This window comes from Nanorana parkeri, unplaced genomic scaffold (assembly GCF_000935625.1).
Source record: "Nanorana parkeri isolate BGI_ZX_2015 unplaced genomic scaffold, ASM93562v1 scaffold301, whole genome shotgun sequence".
NCBI classification, from domain to species: Eukaryota; Metazoa; Chordata; class Amphibia; order Anura; family Dicroglossidae; genus Nanorana; species Nanorana parkeri.
The window spans coordinates 48,299-64,111 of NW_017306569.1; the positions used below are offsets into that span (position 1 = coordinate 48,299).

The 15,813-nt window shown below is 40.2% G+C and overlaps 1 protein-coding gene across 1 annotated transcript in view; it reads left to right on the top strand.

The window, feature by feature from the left end:
- POT1 (protection of telomeres 1) overlaps positions 1 to 15,813 on the top strand; it is a 56,815-nt gene that overhangs the window by 36,537 nt on the left and 4,465 nt on the right. Inside the window, exons 9-12 of the mRNA XM_018557740.1 lie at positions 1,609 to 1,811; positions 7,515 to 7,647; positions 11,935 to 12,023; positions 15,791 to 15,810. Coding sequence (XP_018413242.1) covers positions 1,609 to 1,811; positions 7,515 to 7,647; positions 11,935 to 12,023; positions 15,791 to 15,810 — 445 coding nt within the window. The remainder of the gene's footprint in view (positions 1 to 1,608; positions 1,812 to 7,514; positions 7,648 to 11,934; positions 12,024 to 15,790; positions 15,811 to 15,813) is intronic.

Below are 15,813 nucleotides of genomic sequence, written 5' to 3' on the forward strand. Positions count from 1 at the left end.
GGGGGGGGCGCCCGGTATTTTTGATAATAGCAGTCATCAGCGGCTTGTGAGCCGCTGATGACAGCTATTAATTTAAAGGGGACAGTCTGCTGAACAGTTATACTATAAGCTTATAGTAGAACTGCTTCTACTATAAGCTTATAGTAGAACTGTAAATGCCAGGTCCGTATGGCATACTGACCTGGCCAGCTGGAAGCACTTTTGTAGGTCCGTATGCCATACGTTCTTGGCAGAGAAAGGGTTAAAGTGCACATTTGCCACATGTTCATGAAACGTTCAGGTGTGAACAGGGGCTAAGATCGTTAAGGTGGCTCTTTGAGCTGGAGGAAGTCCCCAGTTTTCTGTTTTCTTGTGCCTGTTGTTTGTTTGCTGTGTTACCCACCCCTCTGTTGAACTGCTTTCGGATATCCCAAAGGTGAAAGACTTCCTGTCTCCCTCAATGGACTCCAAAGAAAAGGAATTCACTGTAAGTACAAAAATCCTATTGTCTTGATGAAGTTGTCCAGAGAGGTAGGGGGCTAAATTAATCTATAGGTATAGTAAAATACCCCTCTAAACCTTAAATTAATTTAAATGGTCTTTTAGTAAAAACCTGTTGATAGTAGTGTCATATTTCTGCATGCTGCCACTGTTAGTTGGCCTGTTCTAGCTATAAAGGTATAATCCAGGATTAGCAATGGCACAAATTTAGCATGGGCAGTAATTATCATACTGCTATCAAACTCATTTTAGGGAACATATGATAGATCTGCTTTCCTGTCAACAATTCCATGTCTGCTAAAGGGCGGGTTAGCAAAATAAAATATAAACCCCATGCTTAGATTGCTGCTACTTTAAGTTCAAGCCACTGTATTTTCAGTCATCCTTCACATTTTAACTTTTACATTTAATAAAGTTGCCTGTTGGTTTTTTTGTTTTCTCTTTTTTCCTGAACCCAAGTAGTAAATTGAACTTGTATTTCAAAAGAATCATTCAATTAAGTAGACAAGAAAAATAAATGACATAATGCATGATTGGTCAAAGAAGAAATGCCCATACAATCTTCTGACTTAGATTTAACAATGCACTGCTGGTACCTGCTAGTTGCTTTGCATAAGCATGGGGTGTCTTTGTGTGACCTTTTTAAGAAGATATGTCTACTCTTCTGGGAATATGTATGCATCAAGTGTGGGTCCATCCAAGCATTTAAGATAACTAAAACCAGTGATGTGCACAGACTTAGCAATAATACCCTAAAGTAAATCAAAATTCCTAAGTTTCTCACTTTTTTTTTGGGCGCTTCCTAACGCAGCTGATTTTCCTTCAACCTCTTTCATCGACGTGCCCTCTCTCTGGCATATGCTGTACATTATTGCTCTGGACTGCTTTCCTGATGGTGTTAATGATACACCATGCCTTCACATTGTGTATCAGCACAGCCGCTTATCATTTCCAGGACTCCGTTTTCTACTTTGTGAGTGCAGTGGCTGGACAGTCTGTTGAAAGGTCCCCAGCTTTTTTTTCCCTGACCAAGCAGTGACCAGTCTGCTATTGCACCTTAGTTTCTTAAAATTTCACATTTAATGCATCAGTAGTAGCAAGTTCTTACAGATATGTTTTCTTTATTAGGGAAGACATCCCAGATGAAGAAAAGCTTGACAATATTTTGCAAGGAAAGAACACCAACTGTCCCAACACAAATACTCAAAATACATATTGGTATCAGTCTGTTATATGGAAGAGAGATCAAGAAGGCAGAGCAGTGACAATTCATTTTGTAAAGAAACATGATATGCTACAAAATCCAGAGCAATCACTAATCATGGTAGAAGGTAAGAATGAGCTGCAGTTCATAACATGTACCACTGGGTGGCACTATGACCTAATCTATAAACTGTTTAAACCCGTACTAAAGTTCTTGAGAAGCTTAGGTACAGAAAAAAATAAATGTAACATGCTTGTTAAGCAGGTTAATGAAAGTATGTAATTGAATGCATAGCAAGAGGTTTCTTAAAGGCTAGGTTTACAATTCTAACCATATTTCATTTATTTATTTTTTTTAATTACAGGTATTTGTATGGTGTCAATAATTTTATGCAGAGCTTTACACAGTGCACATTCACATCAGTCACTGCCCTCAAGGAGCTTACAATCTATGGTTCCTATTTCACATACATACATTCAGGGCTGATTTTTACAGCAGCCAGTTACCCTTCCAGCATGTCTTTGGAGTGTGGGTGGAAACCGGAATATCCAAAGGAAACCACAGGAAGCACAGAGAGAACATGCAAACTCCTTGTAGATATTGACCTGGCCGGGATTCGAACCAGGGAATCCCAGTGGCGCTATCCACTACGCCACTGTGCTATTTAGGGTCTAACATGAAACATGGTTATAACTTCATCCCCCCCACTGACCTGAATCACAGGGTTCTTCTTGCGGTCAATTTTTTAAAATTTGCATGGCTCTGCCAGCACAGCCACATCATCCATTTACAGTATCTGTGAATGGAGAGGCTACATGCCCTGTCTGCCACTGGAGCAGAGGGACTTGTATTTTTCAAGTTAGTACAAGTTTTGTTTTTTGCAAAATGTGGACTTTGTCCTTAAAGCTCTGGTTTCTCACTAGGGTTTTTTATGAAGTTCAAACTGTATAACACATACATTTACTTACATAACTGTTCTTTTACTTGAAAGGATCTTCCCTTTGGAAGAGCAAGAGATCTGATCATTAATCAGACCATATAGAGCACAAACTATGTTGTAGTCAATTTAGGAAACCGAATTGAATAAATAGTGAGGTGTAAACATTCAGAACAGAACATTGTGCATGTGAAATCAATCTGTGAACTGATGATGTTAGCCTGCAAACAGTGCAGTTGCCCTTAAATTAGAGAATGTATTGTTTTATTTGATGTGTATGAAATATACAGATTCATAACAGCTGCTCACATTTGGGCTGTGTATGTCCGATTCCTATATCTTTGCTTTGGTGATAGGTTAAATACAGTTCAAATTGGTCTCGGACTCCTTTTTTCCAGAAAAAGTTTAAATCTGTTGAGTGAGAAATTAAATGCATCAGGCCTTTTATGTATGCAGGCGACAGCAAGGGCTTAGTTCCACTCATAATGAAACAGATTGGTCTGAGGAACACATAAAGGGGAATTTATCAAAACTGCAGCAACCAGAATCTGGAGCAGTTGCCCATGGCAACCAATCAGCATCTCTCTTCAGTTTGCTCTAGTAAGATTTGAAAATGAGAGCGAGGAGCTGATTGGCTGCAGTGCACATCTGCTCCAGATTTGGTAAAGTCTCCCTATAGAGTGAGCCCGACCTTATCAACTATATGAATGTCACATCCTGACATTGTTTCATGGTTATATGTATTGGGGAGGATATCAGTGGTTCTATGTGTTATTACCTCTTTGATTTGCATTTGATTTGTGAATGTTATGTGAACAGAGTTCTGTTTCATGGTTTTGTGATTAATCTTATATCTTAAAATGTATGTTTTAACAGTAATTATTCTCGTGTAAATGTACTGTAGCAACTGAAAAGATCCAGTCCATTGATGAAGATTTATAAACTTTTTAACTTATTCATCTAAAGCAGATGTCATTTTGCTGCATGTGAGATTGGGTGTGGTCTCTCCCACTTTATTCCCAGCTCTTTGTGGTTGTGCCAGCCTGGTGCATAGTAAAGAGGACTTGCTGCTCCGAACTGGCACTTTACAACATTGCTTTTGTTCTGTCCCTGCTCATGTACATTGCCTCTGTAGTCATTGGAATCCCTTACAAATCCTGTCACTGCCTTTTCTGGAGCCAATGTTAATATTCTGTGTTCACTATTGTGCATAATCCTTCATAGGATTCTTTGAACTTTTTTTTGTCCAGTCTTAAAGCGGTTATGCTCCATGGCATTTGATTATAAATGAAGATGATTCTGAGGTTGCTGTGACTTTTTCTTGTGCTCCTGATATACACAGCATGTCAAGTTGCAAGCTAGTTTGAAGTCAAGCACAGCACAGCCCCGGTAGAATAAAAAGATGGTGCTACTAATTTTGTAGGTCCTGCAATAATTTTGCAAATGTTTGTCAAATAAATAGTAAACCGATAAAAATACACAAATTGATAAAAGTACGCTAAAATCAGTATCAATGCACAAAGAATATACTTTCCGAGTACATCTAAAAGATAGAACGGTATTAAGTTCATAAATAACAAATATTTGTAAATTTTAAATTGCACCTTTTTGTGAAATAGTAAAAAAATTCTGGAAAGCAAAACTGTAAATGAGCAACTTTATGTTAAAATCTTTGTGCGCTGTGTTGTGATAAAATGATACAGGCGTACATTTAATAGCAACACAGCGTATCAAAATGCACAGCGATGCATCACAATGCCACATGGTTAAATTAACCCCTTCGTGACGGGACACGTACACTGTGCGTCCAGCCACAAAGGGACCAAATGACTTACGTGACGAGTTATTTGCTGCTTTAGAGGGCTGTTAACCGCTGAGAATCAGCTTTTAACATTCATTAATGGATGCCCTTACTACAGAGGCATTCATTAATGAAAGGGTTAACCTTTTTCAGACACCCGATACCTTAATATCGGGTGTCTGAGAGTCAAAGCAGAGCGGCCGGCAAAAGCTTTTGCCGGCATTCTGACAGCTCGTATAGATCGAGAGAGATATCTCTCTCAAGCTATACTGGCTTTTTTTTTTCTTTCACGAATAGATACATAATGTATCTATTCGTGAAAGGAGAATGTTTCAGTTTGCTGATCGTTGTTGCAACAATCAGAAAACCTTTAGTGACAGCTGAATCCTGAACTGCTGCAGGATCAGTGTCACTAACTTATTATCGGCTGTTCTGAAGTTTGAAGCAGCCTGATAACCAAAAATGTATTAATTTATCAAGCAGTAACAGTGAGATTAATTCACAATGACTGCTTGATATAATTAAATAAATAAAATAACATTTTTAAGTTTAAAAAAAAGTGAAAAGTGTAAAAAAATATGTGTAAATAAAAATAAGGGACAAATAAATGATTGTATTTATTGCATTTTTTTAGCTGTGCTGGTTTTGTAAAAAAAATACTACAAATCAAAACTGGGAAAAAAGTGTTTTTTCCTCTTTTTTTTTATATTTTATTTGTCCTAAGTGAGGCGTTAGACACACATATGTGATATAAATATATAGCCCTATCTGTCCTCTAAAAAACAATATATAATATGTGTGGGTGTACTTTGTAAGAAAGTATATTACTGACGTGGAAGAATCACACAGCAAAAATGTCAAAAGTGTGTCAGTCATTTACGAACAGAAACTAAAAACAAGCTCAGTCATGAAGGGGTTAATGTTGTTCAAAAAATAAAAACAAGCATTGCGATGCGTTCTGTGGTGTTTGCAGTGCATGGTGTACACCACAATATGGTGCATGTTATCTGTGTGTGGGGGGGTTTGTGGGGTTTTTTATTTTTTACTGGGGGGGGGCTCTGTGAAATATCGGAGACCCCCTGACATTTCCCTTTTGCAATAGGAAAAAGAAAGTGAGGACACAGAGGGTGGAATTTATCAAAACTGTAGTAGATAAAATCTGGTGCAGATGTGCACTGCAGCCTATCAGCTTCTCTCTTTTTTATTTTTAAATCTTAACTGAGCAAACTGAAGAGAGATGCTGACTGTACTATGTGTCTCCAGTTATGAGTGAACAGGAAGTGCTTTACATCACTTCCTGTTCATGCATGACTTTCATGAGCCCGGAATTTTTGTTAATAGCTGATGACAGCCATTAATTTACAGGGGACATTCAGGGAACCCTTCTGGTGTAAGTTCATGGTTGCTAAAGTGGCCATGAGCTTATAGCAGAGGGTAAAAGCCACCGACATATGGCATACTGACGAGGCCAGCTGCAAGCAGTTGTGTTCTGCTGTATGCCATACGTCAATGGCAGCGAAAGGGTTGTAGGCTGCTCCAGGTAAAACGTTCAGTGATATGTAAATTAAATGCTATCCCCTTTTTATTGAACTATGTGAAAGAAAAATAAAATGTTTCATGTAGTCTTCACCCTGCATATAAGCCTGCCTCAAATGAAGACTTCCATTTTTCAATTTCAGCAGCAGCTCCATCTGATCATTCCCTTTGCATGATCAGAAACAGCTTGCTCTTATCCCCTGGGAAGAGCTTTCTAACATTCAGTTTGGGTATGTCTGCAGATCACTGTCATAAAGTAAAATACCAAGTTCAAGCAGTCTAATGTTATGTAAGTCTAATGGCATTTCTTTTTATCCTGACTGTAGTTCTTGTTTAGATCTGTTCACAGATTTCTGGGGGAAACTGGACAGATGGTTATGTATTTTGCTGCTGAGTTTAGCTGTCATTTACACATGCTAGTACATTTTAAACAGCTGAAATAAATGTAATATTCTCTTCCCCGAAGGCAGACATTACTTTCACCTATGTAGTTAAACTAGACCTCTCTTCTATCAAGTGCCAAGACAAATCATTTGCTTCACAATAACTGCAGCCTACATTGACACTGCAGTGCTTGTTAAGCAGGGGTGGGGATGTTAGTGCACCATAATGCATGTTTTAAGAGCCAGTTGCATGTTAGTCTTTAGCTTTGCAACTTCCTCTTCCTGGTCATTGGACTATAAAATAGCATAATCTCACTGCGATGGCCTTGCTTGCTGTTCTCCCTACAGTTCCCAGTGCCTAAAAACATGTTAGATAGGCAGCATTGTACCCTGCACTGCCATCAAGTCAATATGGTAACTGCATCACCTATTGTGGCTGTATGCAAAAGCAGTAAGATATCATGCTGGTTGATATCATTTTCCTCCTTGGTTGGAAAATCATTTTCTGGGAGCAGTTGTTTTAAAAGTGTTTTATTTTATACAGTTGTTTAAAGTGTGAGATAAACTCAAAACTCTTCATTGATCAATGACTACCATGGTTCAACACTCCTACTAATGTGTAAAAGATGTCATGTAAATTGTGAATCAATGTTTAAACGTATTACAAAGAGTAAGTAAAAGATGAGGCACAGATTATCCTTGCCCCTAGAAATACACAAGATAATATAGATTGAGAACTCTACTCTTTGCTTTGGTTTAACAATATATCAAAACACCACAGTGAATAACATAGACTATGTGTACTCGAAGATAACATGCTTGTGTTGCTAAGTATATAGGGCCTGTTCACACCATTGTGTGTAGCATTTGGTGTGTTAGGCTGCACATAAAACCAGACATACCCTACTTTTTTCTATTGCAATGCACCCAACCCACATAGATGGTTCACGAGTGTATTGTGGTGCACAACAACACAAGTGCATTGTGGTCTGCTGCCTACGTGGATTGGGGTGCCATTTAAAATATATGGCATTCCAACACACCGCACTATTTCGTGCTTTACCGTAACATTTGGTAAAATGTACACAGTGTCAGCGGGCCTTTAAAGTGAATATTTGAAAGTATTATCTGCCTGTTATACACGCTTGAAATACTGTCTTTCTTTATTTGCAGGTGGGACTTTCAAGGAGTTCTGCAAACTATCAAGAGTGTTTAACAGTATAATCCCAGTAAAATCTAACCAGGCCCATCTAGAATTAGATCTTTCAGCTCCATTTCTTGTTCAAGGCAGCAGATGGTATTATGGGTATGGTGGCTTATATATACAGAATAATAATATGTATTCCTTTATTTCTACTCCATTGTTTACAATATAATATAATTGGTCTTGGCAAAAAAAAAAACATAGCAGACATAGTGTTACTATGTCTGCTATGGGATCCAGGTTGACAAACTATCACTCTGGAGAGTTGCACAGGCTAGGAGTGAAATGTACATACAAGGAGGTACAGCACAACATATCGGCTTCACAATACAACATTTAGTCACGTTGTTGTGGCAGCACATCTTTCATAGTCCACTAAGCAGGCAGATGATACACTGGAAGCTGCAATAGTGAATAGTGGTGTTACCATCCTTGCGGTACAGCATGGCATAGCTGTGTTTATTAAAAGACTGGTAATCCAAATTTCCCTGTTCGGTTCCTTGTTAATTGTAATGTAATGTGCTAGATCTAGAGGCAAGGCAAAATTTACAATTAATTACAGCACACACATGCATTTAAGTGGAAGAGGCAACTTTTGCATCTATAACCATTGACTGCAGGCATAGTCACCTCATATAAGATTATTTTCATTTTTTACACATTATTGTAATAATTAGGATTATGTTCTAAACCAGGAAAACAAGTTTAAAAAAAATGTGATATCAACAGACAGGTGTCACTTAAAGAAGAACTCTGGGCAAATAAGATCTTAACCCTTTTAGTGAGGCTACCCCCTCTCTCCCCCTGGCGATTATCTACCACCACGGGAGGGAGCTGTGGAGTGTTGGCATGTTGGGAGCTGTAGTCCCAGGAAGCTTTGTCTGCGTCTTGTCTGTTACTGGGCCTCGAAAGGAACAAGAGGGCCTGGTGACCCAGTGAGCAGCCACCTAATATGCCTAATTAGAGAGCGGCCAGCACCTCTGCCTGATTGTGTTCAGCCTAGATTGCCATACCGAGGTGATCCAGGCCTATTTTCAATGGCGGCCTGGAGCTAGTGCTCCAGTGTGGTTCCTATGCTAATCTGGCCCTGCCTGCAGGTATATTGAAGATTTATGGTGAGAAGGAAGACCTATGGACAGGGGTGTCCCTAGCCTTTATACCACCTGAGGAGGGTGGGGAGCAGTGGTGCTGAATGGTGCACAGTCAGTGGTGGAGGGGGCGTGGGGGGTGCTTGTGGACAGTGATACTTCTAAGAGCTGGGCGGCGAGATGTGCAAGTGCTTTGATTCTTCTCGCTCGGCTCTTACTTCAGTGCCTGGAACCTGTGAGGGAGCGTAGCTACGGCTTCCCACCCAATCAGGAATCTAGGCGAAGCCCCATGCTTCATTGCTGCACCTCGGCTGGAAGAGGTAAGGGACAGTTGAAGAGATGGAAATCTGGGATGCCTCAGGTCTGTGTATGTGTGTAGAGAGAGAGAGAGAGATATACTGATACTTTTCCTCAAGTACTTGACGATACCAATTACCGATACCTTTTTTTTTTTTTTGTCTGGACAGTTTTTTTTAAAAACAATGCAGACTAATGATTTTAGGATAAAGATGGAGCACCAGGGCCCAGTCACAGCTGCAAACACTGCACTCCTGGTAGTTCTGCCACTGACTCCAAGTTTCAAATCTCAGCAATGCAGAATAACACCAGCAAAAGAGGACTACACATCCCAGCAATACATTATACAACAATGCAGAATAATATCAAGCTACATACTCTGTGTTGCTCACCAGGGCTGTGCATGGCGGGTAATGAGCTGTGTCCCCCAGCAGGCTGTCTGAGGTCCCCAGCAAGCGCTGGACCTCAGGCAGCCGCTCCTGCTTAAAAATTTCAAGCACCGATATCGGCGCTTCGTATCGGGGCGTTATCACGAATACTCATAAAAATGCCCAGTATCACCGCATCCCTATATATCTATAGATAGATAGATATGCACGATACCAGTTTCTCGGTAACGAGTACCGATATTTTTTTTTATCTATATGTGCCGATAACGAATACCACTACTGGCATCCCGAGGTAGCCTGATTGGCGGGGAAGCCGGTGTCAGGAGGCGGCTCATGCCCAGATGCCGGCTTCCTAAATGGCTGGGAAGCCGGATTCAAGCCAATCAGAGGAAATCTCCTTCTGACCAGAAGTTCTGGTATCAAGGTGAGTATCAGAGGATTTGGGCGATTAAGAGTACTTGCCAAAATAATCAGTATCGTCACTTATACCAGTATTGGTGGTGCATCCTATGTAAGTAAAAACAGAATTTTAGAAATGTCTGAATTTATTAAAAAGTAAAAACTGAAATATCACATGTACTTAAAAGAGCACTATGGGGCGTTTTTCTTTAGGATCACGGGAGGACATATACTAACCTCCTACCGCTACTCAAAGCTCAGTATATAGGGGCTATTGCCAGCGATATACTGAGAGCGCGGTAGCTGGAACAGATCCCTACAATACTGTCGAGATCAGCTTCTTTGTCACAGGTCGGCTCTAACTTTGAGGATGAGTGGAAATCACTCGCCTCATAGTTCTCCTTTTAGTATTCAGACCCTTTACTCAGTACTTTGTTGAGTCACCTTTGGCAGCAATTACAGCCTCGAGTCTGGGTATGACGCGACAAGCTTTGCACCAGGATTGGGGAATTTTCTGCCATTCTTCTTTGCAAATCCTCTCAAGCTCAGTCAGGTTGGAAGGGGACAGTCGGTGGACAGCCATTTTCAGGTCTCTCCAGTGATGTTCAAATAATGGCTCTGGCCCCTCTAGGACATTCACAGAGTTGTTTCTAAACCACTCCTGTGTTGTCTTGGCTGTGTGCTTAGGAACGTTATCATGTTGGAAGGTGTACCTACGGTCCAGTCTGAGGTCCTGAGTGCTGTGGAACAGGTTTTCTTTAAGGATATCACTGCACTTTGCTCCATTCAGCTTTCCCTCAACCCTGAACAGTTTCCCAGTCCCTGCTGCTGAAAAACACCCCACAGCATGATACTCCCACCACCATGCTTCACTGTTGGGATGGCATTGGGCAGGTGATGAACAGTGCCTGGTTTCCTCCAGACATAACATTTAGAATTGAGGCCAAACAGTTCAATCTTGTTTTTATTAGACCAGAGAATCTTGTTCCTAACAGTCGGCATGTCCTTCAGGTACTTTTTTTTTGCAAGCTCCAAGCGTTCTTTTATGTGTTTTGTACTGAGGAGAGTGTAGCCACTCTGCCATAAAGACCAGATCGGTGGAGAGCTGCAGTGACGGCTGTCCTTCTGCAACTTTGTCCCATCTCCACACAGGATTTCTGGAGCTCAGCCAGAGTAACCATCGGATTCTTGGTCACCTCTTACTTTGGCCCTTCTCCCCCAATTGCTCAGTTTGGCTGGGATACCAGCTCTTGGAAGAGTCCTGGTTGTGCCAAACTTCTTCCATTTAGGAATTGTGGATGCCACTGTGCTCTTGGGAATCTTCAGTGCACCAGAATTTTTTTTTTTGGATCCTTCCCCAGATCTGTGTTTTGCAATAATCCTGTCTCTGAGCTCTGCATGCAGTTCCTTTGACCTCATGGCTTTTGCTCTGATACAGTATGCATTGTCAGCTGTGGGGCCTTTTATAGAGAGGTGTGTGCGCCTTTCCAAATTATGTCCAATCAATTTCATTTACCACAGGTGGACTCCAATCACGGTGTAGAAACATCTCCGCAACGATCAAGAGAAATGGCAGTCACCTGAGCTCAATTTCAAGTGTTGTTTCGAAGGGTCTGAATACTTATGCCAATGTGATATTTGATACATTTGCAAACATTTCTAAAATTCTGTTTTCACTTTGTTATTATGGGGTACTGAGTGTAGATGCATAACAAAATTGAAAAGCATGAAGAGGGTCTGAATACTTTCTGAATGCACTGTATGTGTGTGTGTTTGTACTTTTGTGTGCACACCCTAATGGAATAGGTTATGCAGCACGCCTATGCACTCAACCCTTACAGTGCAGGGGTTGATTAATTTTTTTTGAGTTCTTTAAGGTACCAAAACAGGTGGGCCTACTGGCTTCAGTGATGATGATCCAGCCCTGACTAGAGGCATTATAATCCAAATAAAAACGTATGTGCAACCGTTATGAACGCAGCTTTGGATTTTACTTTGCTGTGCATAAAGATTTTTTTTTTTTTTTTGCCCTAAAGGTGTAATTTAGAGAATCGTCTTGCCTTTTTCTTACCTATATCTATTTCTTTTTTATGCTCCAATTTGCATGTACCACATGGAGGAAATTGTCAGCACAAACCAGACGTCGCATGCTCAGCACTATACTAATTTGACAGTCTTTAGCCACCAGCCCAATTAACTCTGCTTTACTTTTTCAGGTGCAGAAGATGTTCAAGCCTTAAGTCTATAGAAGCACTTAGCTCTTTTCCCCATGACAGATTATGGAATGCTAGTGAAATAGCAAAAGGTAAGGTAGGGGGAAGCATATTGAGAAAAGCAATTATTATTCAATGTATGCATAGATTGCCATGTAGTTATACCTTTTCATCTTATTTTTTCAGTGATATATGGTCATTTACATTAGGTTCTAAATGTGTATCTTCTCATTGGTTTCCTTAGTTGTGTTTTATTCTGTATTGTTCAGCAACTGTTCAATAATTATAACCAAGGTAATCTAGTTATGTTTTTTGCACCTATGTGCCATCCAGTATAATCTTAAGCCAAAAATGTGGGCAAAGACAGCAATAGTAAGAGTATATGAGAGATATACACCAATTAGCCATATCATTATGACCAGCCGCCTAATATTAAGCACGTCCCGATTTTACCATTGAAACAGCCCTTACCCATCGAAGCATGGATTCCACTAGACCTCTGAAGGTATGGTGTAGTATTTGGCACCGAGCCATTGGTAGCAGATACTTTTTGTCCTGTAAGTTGGGAGGTGGGGCCTCCATGGATCGAACTTGTTTTTTCAGAACATCCCACAGTTGCTCGATTGGATTGAGATCTGGGGAATTTGGAGGCCAACACCTCAAACATGTTTTGTACCTCAAACCATTCTTGAACCATTTTTGCAGTGACAGGGCACATTATCCTGCTAAAAGAGGCCACTGCAATCAGGGAATACCATTTCCATGAAGGGGTGTACTTAGTCAGCAACAATTTTTAGGTAGGGGTGGTACGTGTCAAAGTAACAAAAGTAACATCCACATGAATTGCAGGACCCGAGGTTTCCCAGCAGGACTTTGCCCACACTGTCTTTGTCGGCTTGCCTTCTTCCCATAGTGCACCCTGGTTCCCCAGGTATGCGATGCACATATGGCGTAGTCCAGTTCTGATGCTCACATGCCCATTGTAGGTGCTGATGGTTGAACGGGTGTGTGTGTGTGTGTGTGTATAGATAGATTACTATAAGTATGTTAAACATTTTTAACACAAGCAAACTTCTATGCGTCATAGGGATTTTGGCCTAATGTATTTAGATTTATCCCACCATTCACTAACTGTAATAATAGTAGCAGCATATTTTCATCTGGCTCACATTTGGATGGGTTGGATGCCTATGTTCTCTGCCTGGTGCTTTTGTTCCATGCCTGCCTCTGTTACTTTGGGACACAGTATTGACGTAGAGGCCGGAGGATGGAACCACAGTTTTTGGTGGGGATACACAGGCAGCTGACACACCTGTAAGTGTGTTGAATGTTTAAATTCTGCTAGTGGCTTTGCTCTGCAAGAGAACAAAGGTTCCAGGAACAGTTAAGCAGAAAAAGTATTCTTTTTCACTGTATCGGAACAAGATCTAGGGCAACAACTGAAATAGTTTATAGTCCACACATGCAAAATTAAAACATGCTGAGAACAAGTACTACTGTGTAGTATAAATACATTCCGAATAAGAAAAATAGTGTGTATTACACCCAGCATACAGAAAAGGAAAGTGCTACTGTGAAGTGTCAATACATGTAGAATAACACTGGGGAACAAATTTTTTCCTATTTTCTGTTGCATGAGATTCTTCAGCTCATACTAAGTATTTTTTTCAACGCTGATTTCAAATATGAAATCGTTTTTTTTTCCTCTACATGCTCTAGTTTTCATGCAATTTGAAACTTGTGATGTTCGCAAAAAAAAAGGACACCCATTGGTATTTACACTAGCGATAGCTTGAGGACTAGGGTTACATCTACCCTAACTTTAGACTAATTAGGCTAATTTTTTTTCCAAACATCAATATTCTTTATCTTTTTTGTTAATTTTGGATTATAGAGATTTATCTGATTTAAGATGAATGACAAGGAGAAGGCAGCATGGCTGACTTTTGTGGCAGTTAGACAAAACTTTCTTGGTAACAAAAAGGCAGATAACTATGAGATTCTCGTTACTAGAATGGCTGTTGGCTGCAACATGAGTGTCGAGCTCCATTTCCTGAATAGTCCCCTTGATCAATTCCCCGAGAACCCTGGGGCTGTTAGTGAGGACAGGGCCGGCCTTAGGCCTTTAGGCGCCCTGTGCGAGAAAGCTTTACAGCGCCCCTCAGTGACCACACCCCTCCGTGGCCACACCCTTTAGTGGTCACAACCCCCAGTAACCACACCCATTTATCACCCATATTTTTGGTAAAATATAAAAAGCGGGGTCACGTCGGGTAAATAAACAGGGAGAACACTTCCATCAAGACCCCATGGCGATGGAACAGCACTATCAAGGGTGATGGGGCAAAAATATGATGGCAGACTACTGCTAGAGCATTAAACGACATTGCCCTGAGAATGTCCACAACCGCCACTGGTACAAGCACAAATTATTGCCTGAATAGGACATATTTGAACTTTGCACCCCATCCTCATCAGTTATTCTGAATCACCTATCATCTTTGTGTCGAAATATATGGTAATTTAAACTAAAAAGCATATTCATATTTGACTATAATGGATAAATGTATCGGATTTGACAAGGTGGCAATACATATTTACTCCACACAAGTGACATTTTTTTTTCCTTTTTTCAAAATGTAATGCATATTGAGATGCACCTACATGTTTTTGTGAATACATAAAGAATATATTTGCAAAGACAGTTGTTTAATCCAAATGTTAAGACTGCGTGACCAAAAATTCCTCAGATAGGCCATGTCATCATGTGAGAGGTGTCAAAATTTTGTGAAAATATTGAATTGCAAAAAATCTAGAGCTTACAGAGAAAAACTAACTTCAGATTTGAATTCAGCACACTCAAATTAGGTAAGAACAAGTGCTGGTATCAATGCAACCAAAATTTAGTTCCCCAGTGTAATGGATGCTCAGGATAACAATCCGCATAGAACAAGAGAAGAGCAGGGAGTTACACTGCTTAAAAGAATATTTGTCCTTAGTGCTGCAGTTTGCAGTGCCATGCAGGGAAGAGATGACACTTGCTATGTAGTTTGATTTCATTCCAGTTTTTTGTTATTATCTTAGCTCTTCATGGTAAGATCTTCTCGACCCACTCTTGACAGCCAGAGCTCTTCTGTGAGCTGCATGTAATGACTTCCTTTTCTGCAGTGAATTTCCTTATACTTTCTGTGGAGAATCCAGTAGGAGTATAGCAGACTTCTGGCAGTTAAAATATTTCTAAATCAGAAAAGTAGATGTGCTGCAATAGATCAGACGTATCCCATTTATTTTCAATTGAATATATTCGAGTTGTCTAAATTACCTGTTGATCCTGCCAGTTTTGGCATACTCCCAGTGCTTTCTGTAATTGGATGATAACGCTATCCACATGGTCCTTTTTGAGGTGGTAGTTTTGTAACCCACCATGCGTTGTCTTGTATTTGGACACTGTAAATTCACAGGGAATGCTTGCAATGTCCTGTAGGCACAGCCCTGATGAGTTTGATTAGAAGAGGAGCCTGAAGCTTGCAATCAGGAATCAGTAATTCACTGTGGCTTCGTCCAGCCCACAGCCCCTACATATGCAGACCAGGGAGACAGTATAAAAGCTCTTAAAAAGATGGATATAGATAGTTTTTTTTTTATTGACAAAATGCACATTGACTAATATTTGAGTGTTTGCCCTGCATTACAAATTGAACAGGAAGAGAGTGTTTACATGTGCTTCAAAGGGCCTGCAAGTAGATAAAGGTTGCATCACACTGCCCAACAGTTTATAAATAAATTTGGTGTAGTGTTTTTATTGAAATATAATAAAGCAATCGACTAAAACATTTTTTTTTTTTTTTTTTGGATTTAGCATTGGGTATTGAACCCTTAATA